General features: G+C 42.2%; 2 protein-coding genes across 2 annotated transcripts in view; one reads left to right on the top strand and one right to left on the bottom strand.

Moving 5' to 3' along the window:
* The first annotated feature begins 8,049 nt into the window (after positions 1-8,049).
* CRYBA1 (crystallin beta A1) lies at positions 8,050-13,931 on the top strand. The gene is made up of 6 exons (XM_003996467.4): positions 8,050-8,097; positions 9,698-9,762; positions 10,734-10,852; positions 12,065-12,206; positions 13,124-13,266; positions 13,686-13,931. The coding sequence occupies exons 1-6, from the start codon at positions 8,067-8,069 to the stop codon at positions 13,831-13,833; spliced, it is 648 nt and encodes a 215-aa protein (XP_003996516.1). The 5' UTR covers positions 8,050-8,066; the 3' UTR covers positions 13,834-13,931.
* A 651-nt stretch (positions 13,932-14,582) lies between these two features.
* Positions 14,583-23,511, bottom strand: part of NUFIP2 (nuclear FMR1 interacting protein 2) — a 30,561-nt gene continuing 21,632 nt past the window's right edge. The window contains exon 4 of the mRNA XM_003996466.6: positions 14,583-23,160. Coding sequence (XP_003996515.2) covers positions 23,108-23,160 — 53 coding nt within the window. The 3' untranslated portion in view covers positions 14,583-23,107. The remainder of the gene's footprint in view (positions 23,161-23,511) is intronic.

Here is a 23,511-nt window from a genome sequence, read left to right as displayed (position 1 = left end):
CATAGAAAGAAATTTCTTGGGGCACCTGGGTGGCTCAGTTGGTTGAGCGTCCAACTTCAGCTCCGGTCATGATCTCACCGTTTGTGAGCTCAAGCCCCACATTGGGCTTGCGGCTGTTAGCCTGTCAGCACAGAGTCTGCTTTGGATCCTCTGTCCCTCTCTCTCTGCCCCTCCCCTGCTTATGTTCTCTTTTTCAAAATAAATAAATAAATAAGAAGAAGAAGAAGAAGAAGAAGAAGAAGAAGAAGAAGAAGAAGAAGAAAGAAAGCTCTTCATACTGGAGCAGGACAACAGAGGCTTCCAAGGGAAGAGATGGAGCCAGTTGATTATCTGACAGGGTTGAGCAGAATATTGTATTAAGAGGTATTTCATGAAGATGCTGGAAAACTGAATCTATGAGAAAACGGAAAAGCAAACCACGGTTCGAAAAGAAAACGTTATCGTGCGTTACTTGGTCCAGTACTAAACAGCATCTACAAAGTCACAGAAACAGATTCACGGAATATGGATGCAAGCAGAATTTGTAATATATCTATAGAAGGACGGGGAGGGGAAAAGAGCTAAAATCCTCTCTGCCAATGTAGGAAATCTGTATATAACATCTAAAATCAATGAAAGAAAAACTAAAAGAGCTGACAATGAGAGCCTCTGGGGAGTAGGGCTTGTGAGTTTGTAAAAACAAACAAACAAACAAACGTGTATTATATATCTTTTATTAATATATGACTTCTTAAGTTACATATACTTCTATAATAAAATATAGAAGTTACTTTTTAAAATACTACAGGGGTGCCTGGATGGCTCAGTTGGTTAAGCATCCAACTCTTGATTTCGGTTCAGGTTATGATCTTACAGTTTGTGAGTTCAAGCCCCATGTGGGGCTCTGGGCTGACAGTGCAGAGCCTGCTTGGGATTCTCTCTCTCTCTCTGCCCCTCCCCTACTCATGCTCTCTCTGTGTCTCTCTCAAAATAAATAAACTTTAAAAGAAAGATAAATTGGGGCGCCTGGGTGGCACAGTCGGTTAAGCGTCCGACTTCAGCCAGGTCACAATCTCGCGGTCCGTGAGTTCGAGCCCCGCGTCGGGCTCTGGGCTGATGGCTCAGAGCCTGGAGCCTGTTTCGGATTCTGTGTCTCCCTCTCTCTCTGCCCCTCCCCCGTTCATGCTCTGTCTCTCTCTGTCCCAAAAATAAATAAACGTTGAAAAAAAAATAAAAAAATAAAAAAGAAAGATAAATTTAAAAAATAAAAATAAATAAAATATTATAGGGGTGCCTGGGTGGTTCAGTCAGTTAAGCAGCCGGCTTCAGCTGAGGTCATGATCTCGCGGTCTATGGGTTCGAGCCCCACGTTGGGCTCTGTGCTGGCGGCTCAGAACCTGGAGCCTGCTTCGGATTTTACATCTCATTCTCTTTCTCTCTCTGCCCCTCCCCTATTCATGCTCTCTGTCTCTCTGTCTCTCTCTCAAATAATAAACATTAAAAAAATTTTTTTTAATTAAAAAAAATACTATAGACAAGAAGGGACTAATTGACTACATGAAATCCTTAAGAAGGGTGAAAGTATGTTACCCGGGACAGGAAGCAGTGAGCAGCCGGGGCGGGTAGTGAAGAGGTGAGAGCTATGGAAATAGTGGTGTTATAGGTACTGCAGGTTCCAGGGGCAGGAAGTGAAGAAAGGTCATGGCTGATGAAACAGGATGTAAGATGTCCCGCTGGGAGGAAAGGGAGTACAGGTGGGCGAACAGCATGAGGAGAGCACAGAACAGAATGCACAGATGTGGACATTTGGGCTGAGACGTTAAAGTAGTAGTCGTACGTGACAGTTAGGGGACCGACCACTCCGCAGAAATTTTGAAGGTGTTTGAGAACTGATTTGGTGGCTCTTAGCCCTCCCTTTTTACCGTGAGGATGTATAGAGTCGGAGAGATTAGAGACAGAACTTGGAGACAGTATTGGGAGAAAGCTGTGCTGTGAACCCCACCACCCTTCAGGGGAAGGCGTCAAAGAGTTTCACCTCAAGAAAAGGAGAGGGCTCCAAGATCCACTTGGAAAGCTTGCTGTGTGTCCCTCCAGTTCAAACTCCAATGGTTAGACGTTGGGCTGGACAACCACTGAGGGAGGAGACAAAGCAGGGAAGGCTGAATACGAATCCACCTACACACCAGAATTTTCCCAGGCAGAGTACGCACAAGTGTTTGGCGTGGCCCAAAGGTGGGTCATGCCTCACAAAGATCTGGCATGGGGTCAGAGCAGATTTAGTCTGATAGAAGTCCTGGAGGATCAATGAGTCCTTGTCAGAATGGATCTAGGGCCGTAGTGGAGATGCATAGACCTAGGTCAAGGCCACTACAGGTGGGGGCCCTCCCAAGAACCACTACGTGCCCACCAGACAGGCAGCTTTGAAGAGTTTCCGGGTACGGAATGTGAAGCCATCTTACCCCAGGACCATCAAGGAAGAAGTGTCCCGTTCTCCTTCCTCTCCCACTCCCTCTAACCCTGAGAGGATCAGAAACCAGTGCGTAAGTGGAAGAAGAAAAAGAGTGTACTTTCCCTGGTTGCAGGCTTTCTGCCTAAAGCAGGTCCTAGCTAGGGTGGCAGAGAGAAGACTTTCCTCTGAAAGGAGATTGAAGTTTTGGTTACCGCGGTGGACAGAATATTCTAGTTGAAAATCAAGATGGTCTTTGGTGATTGAAAGTAACCATCCATGTTTTTATTTCCTAAAAGTGACCAGAAAATTCATGAGACTGCCCAAGTTTACATCCAGGACAGGGGAGGGAAACTTGTGCCGCTGAAGGAACGTACAGGAGCAGAGGAGATGGAAATAAACTTGCTTCTGTGGCTCTTCCCCATGAGCCATGCTTGTTCACACAAGTGAAAGGTAACATGGTAAGAGCAACATGGTAAAGAGTGTAGATTTTGGTACCAAAGAGAATTGAGTTTGAATCTGGCTGAGCCACCTCCTAGCTATGTGACCTTGGGTAAGAAACATGACCTCTCTGAGTCTGTTTTTTCTATTATAAAAATAGTTGAGCATATCTCACAGGGTTATTTGGGAAGATTAAATAAGATAACATTTGGAAAGAGGGGCCTGGGTGACTCAGTTGAGCGTCCCACTCTTGAGTTCAGCTCAGGTCATGGTCTCATGGTTCCTGGGATCGAGCCCCGTGTCGGGCTCTGTGCTGTCAGCACAGAGCCCGCTTGGGATTTTCTCTCTCTCCTCTCTCTCTGCCCCTCCCCGCTCATGCTCTTTCTCTCTCACTCTCAAAATAAATAAATAATCTTTAAAAAAAGAAAAAAGATAACATTTGGGAAAACGCTTAAAGACATACTTTCTTCCATTCTCCTCTTTGTTAGGAGATGTGGGTCTGGGGATGCCAGGGAAGGCTCCCTGAAGACAGTGAGAGTTTGCACTGACTGTCTTCTCCAGAGAACGAAAGAGACACAGAGAGGCAGAGGGGTGCTCCAGACCAAGGTGGAAGGAGACTAGGTTTGGCAGATAAAATGCAGGACGTCTGGTTAAATTTGAATTTCAGATAAACAACAAATAACTTTTAGTATTAAAAAAATGTTCGGGGCGCCTGGGTGGCTCAGTCACTTAAGACTCTGACTTTGGCTCAGGTCATGATCTCACAGTTCGTGGGTTCAAGCCCCGCGTCGGGCTCTGTGCTGACAGCTCAGAGCCTGGAGCCTGCTTCGGATTCTGTGTCTCCCTCTCTCTGCCCCTCCCTCGCTCATGCTCCGTGTCTCTCTCAGAAATAAATTAACATTTAAAAAAAATGTTCGGAACCTATTTATACTCCAAAATATTCACTGCTTCTCTGGAATTCATATTTAACTGGGCATCCTATACTTTGATTTGCTAAATCTGGCCACCCTCAATGGGACAGGGTTGGACCACTGGGCTGTGGTGAACAGGGGGGCTAGGCGTCCCCCAGCAGGATGAGGCCCATCCTCGTACATATTTTCTACATGTTGAAGGGTTTCGGTTGAGAGGAAAAGACTTGACCGGCAGCCTCCAGGACTTGAGTGAGACTGAACGGAACTGAAAGGCCCTCAAGCCAGCTCCACGCCCTGGCCCTCAGGACAACAGCATCCCGAGCAGGTGGGTGTCTTTTACTCCTGGCCGCAGAGGAACGGATGCCCAAAGCAAGGGCTCAGAAAGAATTGGAGGCTCAGGATGTCCCCAAGTTCTCTCCCAGCACTTGGGCCTTCCCGGGCCCAGCCAGGCCCTGGCTCTCCTGCTGGGGCTGGGGTAAAACAGGTCCCCCAGAAGCAGCCCCTTGTGGGGGAGGTAGGTGCTGGCCGAACGCTGACTGGGCCCTTTGCTTTGTACCCATCCTGCTTATTCCCAAACAACAGAAGTGCTGCTCAGCCGCCTGGTCAGCCCCATTATGCTCTTGCCACAAAGTGCTGAGTCCAGGGGCTGCCCGGGCCCCATGACCTCACCCCTCCTGCACTGGGCCTCATCCTGTGAGGCTCCCTGGGCCTAGAGGAAAGGCCAGGGGGCCAAGCCATCCATAAGATTCTCCTGAGCATCCACCGTGCTTGGCAGGTAGCCCTAGTCTTGAGGAGGTCAAAGTTCAAACTGACCAGGTGACACGCAGGGGGGCTGCCTCGTTGCCCCCAAGGGCCATCATCGCCTCCAAATCGACAGCCCGTTCCTCCATTTCCCCACCGACTCTTGCAAGGGGTATGTGGGCTGAGAACAGAGTTCACAATCCACGTCCACGGTAGATCAGCGGTGCCCTCAGAGGATTTGACGGACTGTACTGCTAACATCAAATAAAAAAAAAATAGTGGGAAAAAAGAAAAACTGAATGAACGTGGGCTTTTCCAAATTCAAAGAAAGCCTTTTTTTATCGGATAAATTTTTCTAAGATCTTTGCAGCTTGGTCCCACTTGTCTCTGTGAGAATCTGGCACGAGACGGTATCTGCTTTGGAACAATCAATAACGTAGATGCCATTTATTGAGCTGAATCCCTAACGCTGCCCTGAAACTTACATCTACCTCCGTCTGACAGCAGTGAGTCAGATAGGTAGTATCATCCTACTGTAGGCCAGAGATGCAGGGCTGCCCAGAGGAAGGAATATGGTCTTTGGAGTCAGACAGACATGCATTCAAAGAGCTGCTGGGTTCCCTGGGCCAGAACGTGGCCCCTCAGAACCTCAGTAAACTCGTCGGTAAAATGGGTATTATAATAATCTGCTTCATGGGTTATTGCGAAGATAAGGGAAGTGCTATCTGGTTCACAGTAAATGCTCGGTAAACTGCAGTTATTATTAAGGATGAACAGGAGAGGGGCGCCTGGGTGGTTCGGTCAGTTTGACGTCTGACTCTTGATTTCAGCTCAGGTCATGATCTCACAGTTCGTGGGATCAAACCCCATGTCAGGCTCTGTGCTGACAGCATGGACCCTGCTTGGGATTCTCTCTGTCCCTCCCTCTCTGCTCCTTCCCTGCTCATGCTCACTCTCTCTCAAAATAAATACATAGACTTAAAAAAAAGGATGAACAGGAGAGACCCAATCCCAGCTTGGGAGAAAGAATTACAAACTAAGTGCTCCCTCATTTCCACTCCTAGAGTGGCTCTTCCCTGACTTTCCTGGAAAGAGACGGTGGTGGGGGCCAAAGTGCCCATGCTGTAACCATCACGGGGCATGTGAAGCCACAGTGCCAAGCAATGCCAGAGGGAGACTTCTCTAGAACGTGGTTAAAAATCATAATAGGGTGATATTTGGAAAGCATAGCAGTTAGTTGGATTCCTGGCAATCCTTCTCCAGCTTTCTCGGATTTTAGGTAGTGGAGGAAAGCAGAGAGAAGACAGGCTAGGGCTGCTCATGACTCCAAGAATATTGAATGGGTATTTGTAAACTGTTTGCACAGTAACCCTGGTCCCCCTTCCATACACACATGATAGTTTTGTGCGTGTGGGTTTGAGCTTCTCGACCAAACATAAAAGCCCACTTTTCTGTAAAAATTAAAAGCGGGCTCAATCAGTCTTCATTATACTAACCCTTAAATAGGGTGTAAAACTCCCACATTGAGGTGCTGAGAGCGTATGAAGCACAAAGACAACATATGCAGGTCGTTTGTCGCTCGGGTAAGGACTATATCAGAGTTACCTCTGTGCCTCCAGAGTTGCAAAACCTCATCAGAGGATGTCATTCACTTATTTATCCGATCACTCAAAATGTACTTATTGAGTTAGGAGTTATGCCCACAACTGAAGATACAATGACAAACAAGACGGATGAAGCCCCTGCCCTCATAGAGCATGAAGTCTAATAGAAGAAGCAGATACTTAAACAATCAGCTTTTTTATTTTCAAAAATAGCTTGAATTATCTTGATAGAAATTGTGCCCACATTGTTCAAAACCCAAGAAGTACAGAAAAATATACTGTGAAAAGTTTTGTCCTCTACTTGAGCCCTGAGTGCCTCAGTTTCCCTCCTTGGAGCCCAATATTTCTAGTTTCTAAAGTAATTCCTACAGCATTATCAATGCAATACTTAGAGAAGTACAGGGTGCATGAGGGACCACTGCAGGGTCCCTAAGCCAGTCCAAGGGGTAGGGAATGAATGAATGAATGAATGAATGAATGAACGAACAGATGACCAAATAGGTATTTCCCTAAGACCCCAATTCCGCGGAGGAAGAGAAGCAAAAGTGAGGAAGGACCACCAGCCATGGACAGTGGGTTCCATAAGCCCTTGCATGGTCACCAGCTGGCCAGAACCTACCATGATCCCCAAGTCAACTCTGTCCCTTGCCAGCCCCTGATCCAGACATCACCAATTAATCCAACAGCAGAAACATCCAGGGTGGCACATTGTGTTTAGCATCAGACCTATATGTTTGGAATGTTCTGCCCAAATCTGCACATACTTGTGTATATATCAGAACTTGTTCCCTGGTTTTTGGTTCTAAGATAAAGCAGCTCCAAAGAACCTTGAGTCACAGACTAGAGAGATTGGCAGAGGGATTGGGAGAACTTTACTGGGAAGAGGTTCTTCCTCTGTCCAAGCTGCCATGGAATTTTTCTCCAGTATCTGTCACCAGAAAGAGAGTAGAGTAAGAAGCAATAATAACCCCATAACGTGTCAGGTAGATACTATCTCCTTTTGGGGGGTTGAGAGACACTGAGTGACTTTGCCCAGAATCACCTAGCCAACAGAGCTGGGATTTGAACCTGTGTCTGCCTGCCTCAAAGCCCTCCTCACCCACTGCAAGCCTCTGCTCCTCAGAGCAGCTGTGCTATTTGAGCCACACATCCTCCCCTCAGGGCTTCTGGGGAAGCCAATGATTCCCCTACACTAATCTCACCAAATACCCCGAACTTCCAGAGAGAAATCATTTGAATCTTTAGGATATTATAGGCATAGTACCTCGGGCCTGTGAGGTTTCCAAGGTCCTGAAACAACGTAGTCACGGCCCAGAAAGATTTACTGGCTCCAAATTTTTAAAACAAAAGTGCAAAATTAAAAGGAATATTTAATAAAATAGCTATGGAGAGATTCCTGTCTACGAGTCAACCATAACTGAATCCAGCCCTTACATATTTATATATAGATATAGTATAAGAAAGATTCCTGAGAGCACAGTGAACCTTCTTTTCTTTGTCTTAATGAAGTTCAGAACTGTTATAGGCCTTTCCTGTTTTTTAACAACAAAAATGTATATCCTGTATGGGAAGTGAGGTGCGTTTTGATGTGTCAGGTACGACCGGGGTCTTAGGAAGGTCCCAGGGTAGCGTGAGGAGCCTGGAGAGGGGTAGGGGACAAGCACTCACACGGGGGCCTGTCCTCACCTCGCGGCTGTTCTGAGATCAAGACCACGGCAGCCAAGGTCTGCAGCCCCCAGCCTCGCCCTCAGCAGCAGGGCCTCTCTGGATTTCTGTTTCCCCAGTTTAAACAAAAGCCTGAGGGATGCCTGCCCAGCAGGCTGAAGCACCAAAGCTCTGGGGATCAGGGGGAACAAAAGCAGAGGGAAAGCAGAGTGCTGACAGGGCCAGAGGCCATCGGCCACAGGGCTATAAAGGGCAGGGCCGCAGAGGAAGTGGCACCAGATGGAGACCCAGACTGTGCAGCAGGAGCTGGGTGAGTAAGGCCCTGCAGGTGTCCTGGACCTTCCATTCCTTCCCCTGCAGAGACATGCCCAGGAGGGGCCCTGCTTTTTCTGTCTTGTGGTCAGAGCCTCGGAGGATGGCTAGAGGAGAGTAGGGAACACGGGGAGTGGGGAGGCAGCCTGCTCTCGCCACCCCAAGAGGAGTGGCAAGTGCCATTTACGTGGCAATAACCACTGGCCTAGCAGTTATGGCTGGGAGGGGGCATGGGGCTCCAAGAAATGAGCAGCTTCCTGAGGCACAGGGAGAAGCCATGGGGGGCAGGAGCTGGGAAATACTTACTCAGAGGTTCAGAATGGAAAGATAGATCACAGAGTTTACACGCATCAGTCCCTGGGCCTAACACTGGCCCCAAAGAAGGGCCGTGAATGGCTGTTCTGAGCCATGAAACCTGCCTGTCTCGTTCCCTCCTCCCCTCCCTCCTATCTTTCCTTCCTTTTACACTTCCTACCATCTTTTCTGTCGACCTAACCTCTATGAGCCTCAGTATCCTCATCTGTAAAATGGGGATAATGATAGTACCTCCCTCATAGGCCTGGTGCAAAGCTCAAATGTATTCATGCATATCAAGCATTTAGAACAGAGCCTGGCATAGAGTGAGCCACTATTGGCTATCATTACCCCCTTTTCTTGCTCACTTTCCTTCGGTAAGTCTTTTTCTTTTTTTTTTAAGTGTTTATTTATTTTTGAGTGAGAGAGAGAAAGAGAAAGAGAGCATGCGCCGGGGAGGGGCAGAGAGAGAGGGAGACAGAAGATCCCAAGCCGGCTCTGCACTGAGAGCAGACAGCCCGATGTGGGGCTCGAACTCACAAACCCCAAGATCGTGACCTGAACTGAAGTCAGACGCTCAATTGACTGAGCCACCCAGGCGCCCCTCGATAAGTCTTTTCCGATGCCACCCATCCTCCCCCACAACCCTGTACTGCCCGGACTTGGGGCTCAGCACGGTGCCATATTGATCAGTCAGAGGAGACCCAGACCCTGCCATTGAGATGTTCACCCAGGACACATTCAATAGAAAGGTCGGTACTCTTATGAGTGCCAGAAATCAGGAAAGAAAGCAATTCACCACAGGCTGGAAAAGCAGCAATGTCTCTCTGAGGAGGCCAGGCCAAGGCCAGGGAGGCCTAGAAGACAGAGACGGAGGGAGGGAATGGTGGCCTGGTCATGCATGGCTGGTTGGCTGGAGGCTGTGTGGAGCCAGGTGGGAGGGGACCACACATTGGTAATATGAGGGTCTGGGCTAGATGCTTGCCAAGGAGTTTATACTGGGGTACTTGAGACCTAGGCAATGCTGCCCCCCATAGGGGCGTTCCTGGAGGCAGGCAAGAGGGCGACAGCCACACTAATCAAAGGTCATGTCACCTGTGTGGTGTTTCACCTGTATTACTGCTAATCCTTTCAATAACTGCACACAGAAGCTTTACTGATGGAAAACAACTAGTGAGAGGCAGAGCCAGGATCCTAACCAAAGTCTATCTGTTGGACCTGATGCCCCCTTTCCTTTTCCTGTGCTCTATCACCTCATCCTCTCCCCATGAGGCCAAGTCACTGATATGTGTTTTGTCTTCCAGAAGCCCTTCCAACCACCAAGATGGCTCAAACCAACCCCATGCCGGGGTCCGTGGGGCCATGGAAGGTAAGCTCCCTGCCATCACATGGAATATTGAGTAGTTCCACAGAGCAGAGTATGAGATCCTGCCACAGAGCAGGCCCCAGGGCTGTGTTTTTTTCCACGCAACAATGACCGACCAATAAAATGCCAGTTTTAGGGGAAGGGCCTACCCACCGTTGAGATGCTGTCTCAGGATGGATCTTTCAGAATACCCCATTTAGACAGAAGGATGATCCTGGAAGCCCAAATGATACCTAGTTTTCTAGGTCACCTCTCCACCACACTACTAAAATCATCTTAAAATAGAGCAGCCCAGAGTGGATTATGATGCCATGGAGAAACCGGGGGCCCAGAAACGAAGAGATCCCACCAGATCCCAAACCAGGACTCCTGACTCCCAACCTGAACTTGATTGCAACCATTTCCTGAAGTGGCTGAAACTCAGCTTTTCACTGTTTTCCTCAACATCCCTTCAACTGGGTCAACTCTGAGGACAGCTCACAGCTTTGAGGGTCGTCCTCTAGCCAAGGTTCAAGAGCCGGGTTCTAGTACGAGGTATAAAAGGGGTTAATCACAACTCTCCCTTTATACCTTCCATTTCTGTCGAGGATGTGGCTGGAGAAGATAAGAAATAATCCACAGGAAGGCCTGGGACCCAGAATCCTTGCCTCTGGGCCACACTTCTGCAGGGAGCATGGTGGAATGACTCCACAAGTCCTTGGTCTGTCCACTGGGCTAGCTATTGTCCCTGGCAAACCATTCTCATCCTAAGCAAAACCCCACAGTACATCCCTGGGCATGTAAACACCACCAACCAATGGTATTAACTCAAATTCCTTCCTCTCCTGTCTATACCAGAAGAGACCCTACCAGGCATCCTGGGCTATAGCTAGTGATGGAAAACACAGGGTCAGACAGAAGTTAAGCTCTTGACCTGGGCCTCTGTTCTTCCTGAGGTACCATATTCTAGCTCTTTCCCTTTCAATTCCATTCAGATAACCATCTATGACCAGGAGAATTTCCAGGGCAAGAGGATGGAGTTCACCAGCTCCTGCCCAAATGTCTCTGAGCGCAGTTTTGATAATGTCCGGTCTCTCAAGGTGGAATGTGGCGCGTGAGTATGGACCCCATAGTCCTTATTTGTGGTCTCTGCAGATGGGGTGTGGAAAGATGTTCACCCAGACTCTAGTCATTTCTTGGAGACAGGCCTCCCTATGGAAGTAATCTCAAAAGAAATCACTACATGTGTAATTTAGTAACACAAAGCTAGAAGGAACAGGAGGTTCCTAGTTGCTTGCTAGATTGGAGAGGGGGTAAAAACATGCAGACCATGCGGTGGGGCAGTGACAGTCGTTAGATCTGTGCCTCTAGAGCCCATAGGCTGCTACCTAGGATTTTCTCAGAATAGCCACAAGACCCTTTAGTTTTTCTTGTCTACAGAAAATAGAGAGGAAACTGTGAAGCTCTTTACAGCTAACTCCTTTCCTGCATGTCCCAGGGCAGCCACTACTGGCTAATTTCTCTATGTGCGAAGGAACTCAACCCCAGAACTTGAGAGCCATGAGTTCCCAGTGAGTCTTTAGGAGTTTCTTGTTGATGATTAATTTCTTTGGCAAGTTAGACTCTTACTTCCGGACTCTTGGCAGGGAGGTTGAGGCCTTTACCATCCGCCTGAAAACATGAGGAAAGGGCTCTCCTTTGGCCTAAGCAAAACTGGCTCTGCAGTGGATAGGCTTCCACAAGTTGCTCACCACCAAACTGAGTTAACCCTTTAAAGGGAGTAAAATACTTTAAGGTATCATCGGTAACAAAATTGATCTGAGGTGTTTTAATAAATAAGGTATAGGTGTGTGACGGTAGGAGAAAACCCACAAAGTTAAAAGGAAACAAGAGACTAGTAATCCATCAGCTGCCTGTTCATCCCTTTGCTTCCTTAGGAAGAAGCCAATAGGTTTGGCTGGAGCCAAAGCAATAGTCAGTCACTAGATCCTGAACCTGGAGCTCCAAGTAGAGAATAAGGTAACCTGGAGAGAAAGGAAATAAAACTTGAGACTGACTTTGCTAATACACATTTCTCAGGTCAGTGAAGTAGACCCTTTCAGTGGAGAATCCCAAAACAAATAGTCCATCTACAAACTTGCTTAATGCAGCTGCCAAGCTCATTCCCCACCTCTTGTGATAAATATTATCACTTCGTCGTATGGCTCTATTGGAATTGGCTTGATAGTTTACCCCACGGTTGACACCTAAAACAAAAGATGCCTTCTCCCTGAGGCCATGCAGGCTCTGAACACCATGATCAAACGTCACTACTTGTCTTTGGCAGCTGGGTTGGTTATGAGCACACCAGCTTCTGTGGGCAACAGTTTATCCTGGAGAGAGGAGAATACCCTCGCTGGGATGCCTGGAGCGGGAGTAATGCCTACCACATTGAGCGCCTCATGTCCTTCCGCCCCATCTGTTCAGCTGTGAGTCTCTGAAATGTTCACTTCTGTGCATGTTGGGGGGACGCGGTAAGAGAGGGTATACAGATGGATTGACATTTAGTATTACTTCTCATCAGTTATGCTGAAATGCAGCAGGAAGGATAAAAGTATAAAAGAGAAGACACTGGTCCAAGTTTGCCATTTGTTTTTTTCCCCACTAAGAGGTATTTTCATTAAGCTAAAAGCAAGGGTGGCGGGAAGTGGATACTCAAGAGCTCAGATCTTCTACAGCGCAGTAGGATAACTGACAGCTAGTTTTGCCTGTGTACTTCATACGGGATAGTCTCAGCCTTAATGTTTGTGTAGTGTTTATATCCCCTACTGGACTTTAGGTTATTTCCAACACCATACACACACAGGCTTACTTGTTCTATTAATTTCTGTGATCTTTTCTCACATTAGTGAATATTAATCCCTTGGTTGGCTGTTTGCTGCAAGTACTTTTTTCCCTGCTCTTATTATATTTTCTTCATGTCTTTTGTTGTCCCAAAGTATCACATCAGTTATTTGTACATTTTTTTTTTTAATGTTTATTTTTGAGAGAGAGAGTGCGAGCAGGGGAGGGGCAGAGGGAGAGGGAGACAGAGAATCTGAAGCAGGCTCCACATTGTCAAACTCAGGTACCTTGAGATCATGACCCGAGCCGAAGTTGGAAGCTCAACCGACTGAGCCACCCAGATGCCCATTATTTGTACATTTTAAATATTATGGTATTAAACTGGATCGGGCAGGATTAATTCTTACCACCATATTGCCTGCAATATTCTTACAATCAATGATCATGTACTTCCTTCTGTAAACCAGAAGTGTTTTGGATTTGAAAAATATGGTAATTAAAGAATTAAGATGACAGCCATAACGCTTATGCCAAATGGTTTTTAAAAATTTCTGGGTTACAGAATCATAAGGAGTCGAAGATTACCATCTTTGAGAAGGAAAACTTCATTGGACGCCAATGGGAGATCTGTGATGACTACCCCTCCTTGCAAGCCATGGGTTGGCTCAACAACGAAGTTGGTTCCATGAAGATACAATGTGGGGCGTAAGTGCAAAAACAGGGTTGGGGTACATTTCAAAGTAACTCTTGCAACTGTAAGCCTTGTGAATATTAATACATCTAGGCTTACATCTTATCAGATTTCATACATTAGATCATAATTGGTATGGATGGCACATTGTAGTTATTACTAATATTCAAATTTCAAGTTGTTGGCCCTCTCAAATATTCCTCTGTGGAAGCACTTATGCTGACTACTCTTTTACATTTTTTCATGATCAAGGTTCATTTTCAACTAGCTGTAGCCATATTAGGCTCATGAACAGTGCCTGGCACATTTGGGATGCCTATTGTTTTCTTAACCTACAAGCATTCTCAATCAGTTGTGTTGAGAAAAGAGGCTCCTGGCCAGGTATTGACCAGGTTCCTAATTTTAATAACCTAATGTGCTTTGGATTTTCTAGCTGGGTCTGCTACCAGTATCCTGGATACCGTGGGTATCAATATATCTTGGAATGTGACCACCACGGAGGAGACTATAAACACTGGAGAGAGTGGGGTTCTCACGCCCAGACTTCCCAGATTCAATCGATTCGCCGTATCCAACAGTAGTGGATTAAAAGCCCCAAAGTAAGAGAAACCTTGCTAAGCAAACTAGAATGAGTTTTATGTTAGCTGCTGAAATCCACAATAAATGTCATTAAAAACAACAACTGTGTAGACTGAACTAACTACCATACTTTTATATAAATCACGCTCGTGGGGCTGAGAATTTATAAAGACAAGCTTCGGTAAAACTCCGAATTCCCTTTTGTATCCTTGCAGGTCACTCACCAGACCAGATACAATTATCCTAACTCAAAGAACATAAAAAAAACATATGAAGTCTATCAGTCTACATAGTGACAGACACACTTGTAAATGTTCTCACATCTCTTCTCATTAGCTACTCTAATATGTTGGTGTCAGCATTGATTTTTTTCAACTTGTGACAAATCAATGCTAAACAAACTCAGGAAGTTTTTCAAGTAGGCATTGCCATATATTTCTACATAAAGTTACAAATAAACCCAGAATCTTGGCAACTTATTCTAGTTGCTTAATTGCTGAGCTCAATTTTGGCTTATTTCGATTAGAACATATGGCTCAATGGCATGCAAAAAAAACCAGGACAGCTGTTCACACGGCTGATTTTTCAGTAAATACGCCAATTCTAAGCACTTTGATAACCTGTATGATTTGTTTTAAAGCCATGACATACGGTCATGGTACACTTAAGATGTACATCTGACCCTTTGAAAAAAAATTGTCATTATCAAGGCAATAATCTTAAAGTACACAAAAGATAACGCAAACACCACTGAAACTTTAAAATTTTTTATTCAACAATGTACACTTATTGTCTCTTAATTTGATCTACAAATTTCTCAAGTTTTTTTTTTCTGATAAAATAAGTAAATCTGGGTATGGATGTAGAGTGTTTGTAATTTATATTTTTAAAACACTGAACATGGAGTAAGACATCAATAAAGGAAGATCATAGTGTAACTGACACTTCCTCAGATTCCATGACATCAGAAACAGCTATGGCAAATACCTAAGCAATTAGCAAAGGGGTAAATTTCTGGCCACTGTTCTTTTATCTAGAAAAGGCCTATCTTTTTTGACTGGGCAAAACAAACACTGAAAAAAATCTTAATTGGGAGAGGGAAGGAAAAACACCCTCCAACATAACTGTAGTCCACTAAGTATCCTTTCCCCCATATCAAGAAGAGGTAACTCAGCTCGTAAGTGCTGATGCACACAAGACACAGAAATTATTTTGCTCCTTCAGTACATACTGAACATAAGTGAACTAGTGACAGATGCTGAGGAGTAGCCATATCATCTAAGATGATGCTACACTTCCCCCATTTATGCCTTTTAAGGCCAGCCATCATGGGTTACTTTTCCAATCTTGACTACTAGATTTAGTTTTTAACTGTCACTTTCAGAAGGATGGATTTTGCGGTTTTCAAAGTCAACAACATACAGTAAGAGCATACTTGATGACAGAGAAGTAACCCTCCTCTATAGGTAGGAAAACCCTTACAAATCAGAAATATTTCTTTTATATTGAGGAGCATGGGGAAAATACCACTAGCATTATCTTCTACTTAAGCTTATTAGCCTCTTCTATAAAAGCCCTAAGGAGATTACAAAACAATGTTTTAAAAGATGATTTGACAAACCTGGCCAGTACATCTACACAATCTTTTAAGTACACATACATGTGAAGTAAAGCTATTTAGTACATGCAGACTGCAGCAATTTAACCAAATTCGCCCAATTCCTAAACTTATTCTAATCAGCTTGGGCAATTTTTAAAAGATACACATTATCTTTAAAACAACCTGTGCTTTGAACTTTAAACAGTTGAATGATTCTAATCTCAAGTCATTCACTCAGTAAAACCAAACATGTGCTAAAGCAATAAAGGTAAAAAGGCTATCCTACCTTTAAACCAGGCTTAAGACAGAACTGTCACAGAACTCCATGTGGCAAAGGTCCTTCCCTCTTACTTGTTTGAATTACCTTCCATTTCTGTTTGACCAAATAAACCAAAATTTCCACGAGGAAGAGCATCCAAAAGTTTGTAAAGCTGATAAAACTGCCCTGTTTCAAGAAAAGCCCTTTAGTAGATACAAGTCCAGCTCTCATTCAAACTGGAGTTTATTAAAATAGGTGCCAGTTTTCCTCTCTTCTAGTTCCGCTGATGAGCTAGCCCAGAACTATTACTTTGAGCCATGTTTCTAAGGATGGTAAAGCTAAGAACAGCAAAGTAATAAGGACAGGTCACTTCTGGTAATGACACACAAATTAAACTTTCAAAACATGTGCATAGCTTTATTCATCTACTTAGATCTAACCTTTTCATGGAGCTTCAGCAGAATTCGAGTGTGCAAAATGCATTTCTAAAACGTAATGCAAGCAAAGCTTTTCACATTTACACTGGCAGGAAATACAGAGAAACTAACAAGTCACATTAGGGAGAATTCAGATTTTTTTTTTTTTTTTTTTTAATGACAAGAATTGCACAGTTCATTATTTTGAGACAATTGTTGCAGACATAAATATTTAAAATTTTCTAAGCCAAGGTGCTTTAACAATAAAAATTTTTAAGTTGGAAAGAGCCAATAACTTGGATCATAGCTCACATAGAATTCCAAATTAAAGTGGACTCCATTATCTCCCTAGATTTTGCAAACAATGCTTTTCATAACACTTTTTTTTTTTTTTATAACACTAAAGGAGACAGCAAGCTGAAACTTTTTTCAAAGCACACAAGAAATGGTGTCATCACATTACTTGAAGAAGGTGCTGAGGGGATAAAGGGAGTGAAGAATCCTTTTTACTATTTCCCACTACAGAACAGCCACTAACAGATTAAGAAAAAGAAACAACAAAAAGTAAATTAAATCACTTCCCCAGTTTATAAAACAGTTCCAGTTTGTGACAAGATCTATAACTTTAAACAGAGAGCACCAGTTGGGCGATAGAATGAGCATTTCATACTGCATAAAAATTAGTGAGGTGGTGGTAAGAACCATCAACTATCTCAGGCATTACTACATGGCCTTTCCAAACTTTTTTAATATACATGCAAGGCACATTGATATAAAAATAGATCTCTGGCCAACAAACATATTAAATAAGCAAATTAAAATTTTGGCTTGGCAATATTGGCAACATCAAAATATAACCAGATAGCTTTGGACCACATATCTCATATTCCTCCACCCCATTTGGTGTTTCTTCCTCCATTATTTTGGGTTCAGTCTCCTCCAAGTCTAGGTATGTGCTTGAGAAATGACTTTTCCTCTTGTCAAGTAGCATTCCTACTATATGTAAGTTTATCTTTGCTAAGTAAAAATATACTAGAGAAGCAGAATAGCTGAGTTTTGATGGATTTGATTACACGAAATCTGATTGGCTCGGGATGGCATTACTTCTCCTCTGAATACAAACAAAAAATAAGTCCCCAGCTTATGTAGTAAACAATTGTTTTCTTCCTAAAAGATAAATCAGCAACAACCAATGAAACTTCTTTTAAGCTACTCTTCCCAAATCCTCTTTTTGAGGCAGAGAGAGGGAATAATAGAAACAAAACTAAGGTTTAAAAGATTTTCAGTAGTAGAAGACATTTTAAGGCCAAAAAGCGTAATACTAACAGAATTTTTATTTTCCTAAGTTACTGCCCTTCATAGGCCAATACCATAAATAGTTATTTGTACTGATTCCCTCCTGAAGAAAAATTCTAAATTCATTCACTTTTGTTAGTGGCTGTGCTACAGGAAAGGTATTCAAAGCAACTTAGAAAGGTATGGTATATAGTAATGTAAAAAGTGCATCACATTCTTGATTTTCAGTTTCTCATAGCAGCAGCAGGATTAATCCAAGACAGAAAACAGTTGTATTTCCACTCTAAAAATGCAACAATTCCTAATGAAATGTATTCAAGATTACAAAAGGATCCTCCTCTACAGACGATAATTGAAACAAGACTAATATGACAAACAGGGGCAAACTAAAGGCATTCATTCATATTTACATATTAAAACCATTTTTGTTAACACCAAATCTTTATGTCTAGCAAAAGAAATGTTTACGAATAAAAGACATTACTAAAGCAGTATCCGTTTTTTGGAGCCTTTGTTTAGCACCTGAGGAAAAAAGGATATATGGAAAGCTATATAATTTACCTCAAGTTGGTTTCTTGGTCTGTAGAGTGTAACTTTGATATACAACAAAAGTGAAACTGAACTGGAAAATGTTTGTAGCTATTTTAATAAGGCTGTAGAAAAGGGATACTGCATTGGAATATGTTTGTAGCTATTTTAGTAAGGCTGTAGAAAAGGGATACTGCAGTATTATAAAATGGCTTTAGAACTCTGGACATAAGCAAAATTGTATGGATAAATAGAGAAGTCTGAATCAGCAATCCCATCGCATGTGAGGATGGCTGTTCCATAGGTGTCTTGCCCATAACTGCTATTGGACACTCCCAGTAATGCAGAAGCAACATACCGCTCATGTTTCCCTGGGTGTTTCTATTGTGCAGACAACTTAAAATTCTATTTATTCATATGGAGTAGCAAAACAGTGTGAAATTTAAAACTCAGTAAAGCAGTGCATTTGAGGGGGGCCAATGACTTATCATTCTTTAAAACCAGCCCAGGGTGGTCCTGGCTCTCAAACATGTGAACACATTTAAGTATATTTAAAAAGAGACATTTTAAGATATTCGAAGTATAAGCCCATCTTTCTCACCATAAAATAATCCTGGTGCTCTGCTGATTAATCACATTAATAAAAATAACATCAGCATTAAGAACTAATGATACCCCATGTATCTGCAAACTTCGAGCAGCTATCATACATACTTCTAGTCTTGTCCTCTGCCCCTCTAATCTTGGGGGAAAAAACAGATGAGCAAATCCTACCCTCTTTCAAAACCCAGCAGGTTAAGTTATGGGTAGGACTGCTAAAGAACACAGCCCACCCAAAGAATCTAATTCAACTAGTACCACATCAACAGACCTGATCACAAAAATTATTGTTCGTAACATGCATCTGTTCTGCTACAGCCTGTTGTGCAGTTAGCATAGGTATACAAGGATCATGTGTTGATATGGCCCAGTGGCATAAACTATACCCCTAATCCTTGGAAATGGGACTTTTATTAATTTAGTTCTCTGAAGAAAGCCTTGACTGAATGATTCTCTCCTTATTTAGAATTTAAAATCAAAGTCCTCTTCCAGTTTTCCTTGCCTGTGGCCACTGGGTAGGACACAAAATTTCACACTAAATGGCTTTCCTGTGTTTAAAAGTTTTCATTAAAAGATAGACCACTAGATGCCTCCAATTGGGTTAGTCACAAGATTAACAACCGAGTATGAAACTACCGCTGCTATGTAGTGTTTTGTGAAAAAACACATTTTGTACTGTGGACAATACTCCTAACTGAGGTTTGCCAGATTTTGCCTAGAAACTGTTATTTGAAAAACCAATGCAGCACTTTTTTTCCTTTATAAAGTTTTTGCAGATTTTGAATGACTGTGTAAGCAGATGATTAGGGGAAGAGCAAAATTCTACAATGGAGAGAACTTCTCCAGCCATTTATTCCGAGAGAAAACAAACTGGCATTAACAAATTTCCTAATTGTTGTCTATCCCCTCCCAGAAAGGAGGAGGAAGGGCTAACTACAGATGCTGTAAATATACTTCATGTGAAAGTTCATTACTAAGAAAGTCAGAGGAAAGGCTATGCAATTAACTTCAGTTCAGCAAAGTGGGGCGAATAAAGAGAAAGATAAATACACCCTGTCTTTTGTGGGGAAGGGGAATTATTCAAGACATCTACAAGAGAGTGGTATGTGACACAAAAGCCTACAATCAAGACAGATTTAAAAAGAAATCTTCACCCATAATTAGTATCTTCATAGCTATTAAAAAAATAGGTCATGATTTCATTCTTAGTGCCATTTTTCAAATACTACCCTTTTTAAGATTAAAACCACCTGACTTTTAAATTCTGTGTAATGAAAACAAATGGCACAAAATAAATACAAGTTCATTCTCTGAATACTAATATAATGTCTTACACACATTCATTTACTAATTTTTACTATCTCCATCTGTCCCTCACACACACACACACGCACACACACACGCACATGCGCGCGCACACACACACACACACACACACACACTCCTTTTTCAGTCTTTATAATGGAGGGATGTTAAAAATCCCCTCTAGACTGTATTTGGTTTATGCTACAGTACTAATACTCTGAGTTGAAGGAAAATTCTGTATACCAAACAATAACACATTAATGTTATTTAAATGTGCTAAATTAATCACAGCTGAAGTTTGTTTAGAAGCTTACACAAAAATAATCAGAAAACAAATCAACTCTTAAGATTTTTTTTTTTTTTTAATAAGTGCTCTGTAAGGAATTGTGTGAGGACCTAAGGAGAAAGACTGCAACAAGTAGAGTTAAGTGTTACCAAACAGCACAAAGGAGATTTGTCCCAAAGTCCTGCTTGTACCTAGGCAATTAAGTCCATTACCCAATGCCCAAAAATACTGACAATATGATGGGGCACTAGGGTTCCCAGAAAGAGACATTCCTAACTATATATCTCTAACCATATAATCAAGGAAATTTCAGTGGAGAAAATCAGGGTGAAATGTTGCATTGTTTCATTTAGAAGTGAGACTCTCAAAAACCTTTGGACAAACAGATAAGGGATACATTCTTTTTGGCTTCTCTAAACATGGAGGCCTGAGGGCTATGGGAAGGGAAGTAGAAAAGCAACAAGAGATTTCTAAAGATATTTTTTAAGTAAGTGTTGCCTCTAAATTAAAAAGCCCAATTTAGACAGGGGCTGTTTTGTTTTCTTTTTTAAATATATATTCATTCAACCTCTATGTCACAAACCCAGAAAGTTTCTTGTGAGTTGTGAGACAGAAGAGCTTTTAAATTCCAGGCAAGCAAAATGGACATTTTAAAAAAAGAAGGGGGGTGCAGGGGAATCTGGCCCTAAGGCGACAAGTGGTTACACAAGGCAATTGAACACACAGCAGAACTTTAAAACCTATAAAACAAACTGGAGTCTTTTTTTGTCCTTTAATCAACCTTATATCTTTTTTTTATAACTTTTTGAAAATTTTTATTTAAAAAAAAAAAAAAACACAAAAACACAGACTTCTTTCACTTCAGTATGTGGTATGTTGCATTTTCCAGTTTGTTCAATGCTTTAAAGCTCAAGGATGCCTCTGCTTTCAATTGTACACGGGCCTGAAGCATCCTAGCTTTTGGCAAGCAGGCAGGAGACTCAACAAAAATCAAAATAGGAACAAGGCAGACTAAATGCAGGGCACATCTGTAAACATATTATACATTTGAAAATTACAATATCAGTAAAAGTGATACAGTTTACAGGTGAAATGAAACTATCTGGAACTGGCCTACCACAAGTTTCTGAACCTGGACTGATACAATAAGTTATTATATATATATATATTATGTATAAAAAGTTTTGTTTACATCAAGTGGAATTGGCAATCCATGCTTATACTTTTAAAATCTAAGCAGGGCAGAAATCCAGACTAAAGATATTTTCTCTACTCTAAGTTGAGTCCAACAGCTTCTTTCACAAACTACTTGTTAAAAGTCTCAAATAATCAACAAAACAAGAAAACTCATCCATACTACAGTCGCTCAAAACTGGACATTTCTTAAGCAAAGGGTTTGAGCCAAAGTAGTTACCTTCTCCCCCAAATACCCCAGGGGATCCAGTCTACTTTTATTAGAAGACTACACCTCTCTCTATATAAATGCCCTGCTTTTTTTAACCTGTATTTGACATACATGGATATACTAATTTCTGTGTGTGTGTGATGTGATGCTATGTCAGGCCAGAGAACTTGTTTTTATGCCACTAACATCACCCAATCTTAAATTGGACCCTTAGTTTCTGCACACACACAAAAAAATTTATTTTAGCATGCTATATACAAGCTGCAGTGCAACAGGATGGCAATGTGATGATAAGACAGGGCTAATGCTCTTCTCTGCCCAAAAGAAAATTTCCAGAATTTCACATTATTTTCCTTAAAAAACCCATTTTGCTCTAGTAATAAAATATATTTATTAAGATATAATTAGAAGCTAATAAGCTCAGAAGTATAGTTTGCATGGAAACACACCTTCTGCAGGCAGGGTTTAAACCTCCTCACTGGCTAAAAACATGAAAAGTCTTCTAGTTTTCATGGAGTTTTTTCTTCCCCTTTTAGATATTTCTGAGAAATTAAAAGAGAATTTACAGAAAGGTACAGAAGTTTCTCTTTCGATGTTCAATGAAAAACAAGGAAAACAGCACATTTAGTGTTAGTGACAGAGAGCAAGTCTGGAGCACCTACAGTTGAAAAGCAGAGTATATTTTTGCTCCCACTTATACAATTACATTAAAATATGGGCAAAGGAATATTTTTCCATATTAAATATCTAAAGCCAATTGTTTGTTCTGTAACTTTTCTTTAAATGACACTCATGGATGCTTCACTTGTTAAAGTCCAATATGTAACCAAAGCCAAGTGAACTATGTACCACCAACTATTCCAGAATTATAGAACTTCAATGCCCTCCCCTATCCCCACCCCACAAAAAATAAAAGGAAAGAAAGAAAATTTTCCCCAACACCCCACAGAGGCTGCTTAACTCCTGGCAAGACATGCAAATCATATTCGCTAAAAAAAATACACCCCTGCAAACTTCAAGGCATTTATCCAGCATTCTCGCAGGGCTCAAAGTATAACCAAAAGATCAAAGGAGGAGTGGGGGAAATGTTGAATCATTCTGGGTTCCCCGTGATTAGTGTATCACTTTAGTCACAGAACAAGATACAGAGATCTTTTAAGTGGATTTGCCTTTCCAGTGGGTCATTTGTTGCCCAAGTTGATGACAGCAGGAACTTTAGAACCACGCTTGGTAATAAGTCTGTATTCATTAATCACTTGCATTCACACTTAAAAACAAAAACTAACAAAAGAAAAAAGAAAAAAAAAAAAAACAAAAAACTATTCAGTACCGGAGATTAAATAACCATGTGTAGTCTCTTGAAATAAATTTTGATTCCTTATGAAGTCTAATTACTTTCAGTTGCCTTTTTTTAAATAACTATATATATATATGTATATATATATATTTGTATATATTATCCTGTGATTCTACTTATGGTTCCTCTGCTGCGTTGAAGATCTAGGAGCATAAAAGCCTTGTGTCCCCCATGAACGGTGGCTCTAATGCTGCAGAAAGGTTACAAATAGGCAGTCTGGTCCTTCATTGATCTGGACTATCCATGGCTTCATTGTAAGTGATTATCCTTTTGGGATCTGGAAAGAAGGTTAAAAAATAAATACATAAATAAATATAAGGTTTGGAATCCCAAAATGCCCATGTTCCACAACAAATTCCAAATAACCATCATCATTTTAGCTGCCTCTTTTTTTTTTTTATGAAAACAATTTAAAGACCACTTCTTTGTAGTAACACATGTATGATCACAACCCAATAGTCTGGCATATCCAGCAATAGGGTCCTCTAACCAGTGAGGGCTTCAACTCCTACAGATTAGAGAGGGGTTGAGTTCAGTTAACAAGGGTTATTTCAATGTGTTTCTCCCAATTATAAAAGCAGTACATTTGAAAAAAGCAAAAAACAAAAAACAAAAACAAAAAAAAGCT

This window comes from Felis catus, chromosome E1 (assembly GCF_018350175.1).
Source record: "Felis catus isolate Fca126 chromosome E1, F.catus_Fca126_mat1.0, whole genome shotgun sequence".
NCBI classification, from domain to species: domain Eukaryota; kingdom Metazoa; phylum Chordata; class Mammalia; order Carnivora; family Felidae; genus Felis; species Felis catus.
The sequence above is the reverse complement of the archived record's forward strand: the minus strand, read 5'-3'. Positions and strand labels throughout refer to the sequence as shown.

Coding starts and splice junctions, on each gene's coding strand:
- CRYBA1 (XM_003996467.4), top strand. CDS start 8,067: ATGGAGACCCAGACTGTGCAGCAGGAGCTGG. Junction 9,763..10,733: donor GGTCCGTGGGGCCATGGAAG/GTAAGCTCCCTG, acceptor AATTCCATTCAG/ATAACCATCTATGACCAGGA. Junction 10,853..12,064: donor CTCAAGGTGGAATGTGGCGC/GTGAGTATGGAC, acceptor TGTCTTTGGCAG/CTGGGTTGGTTATGAGCACA.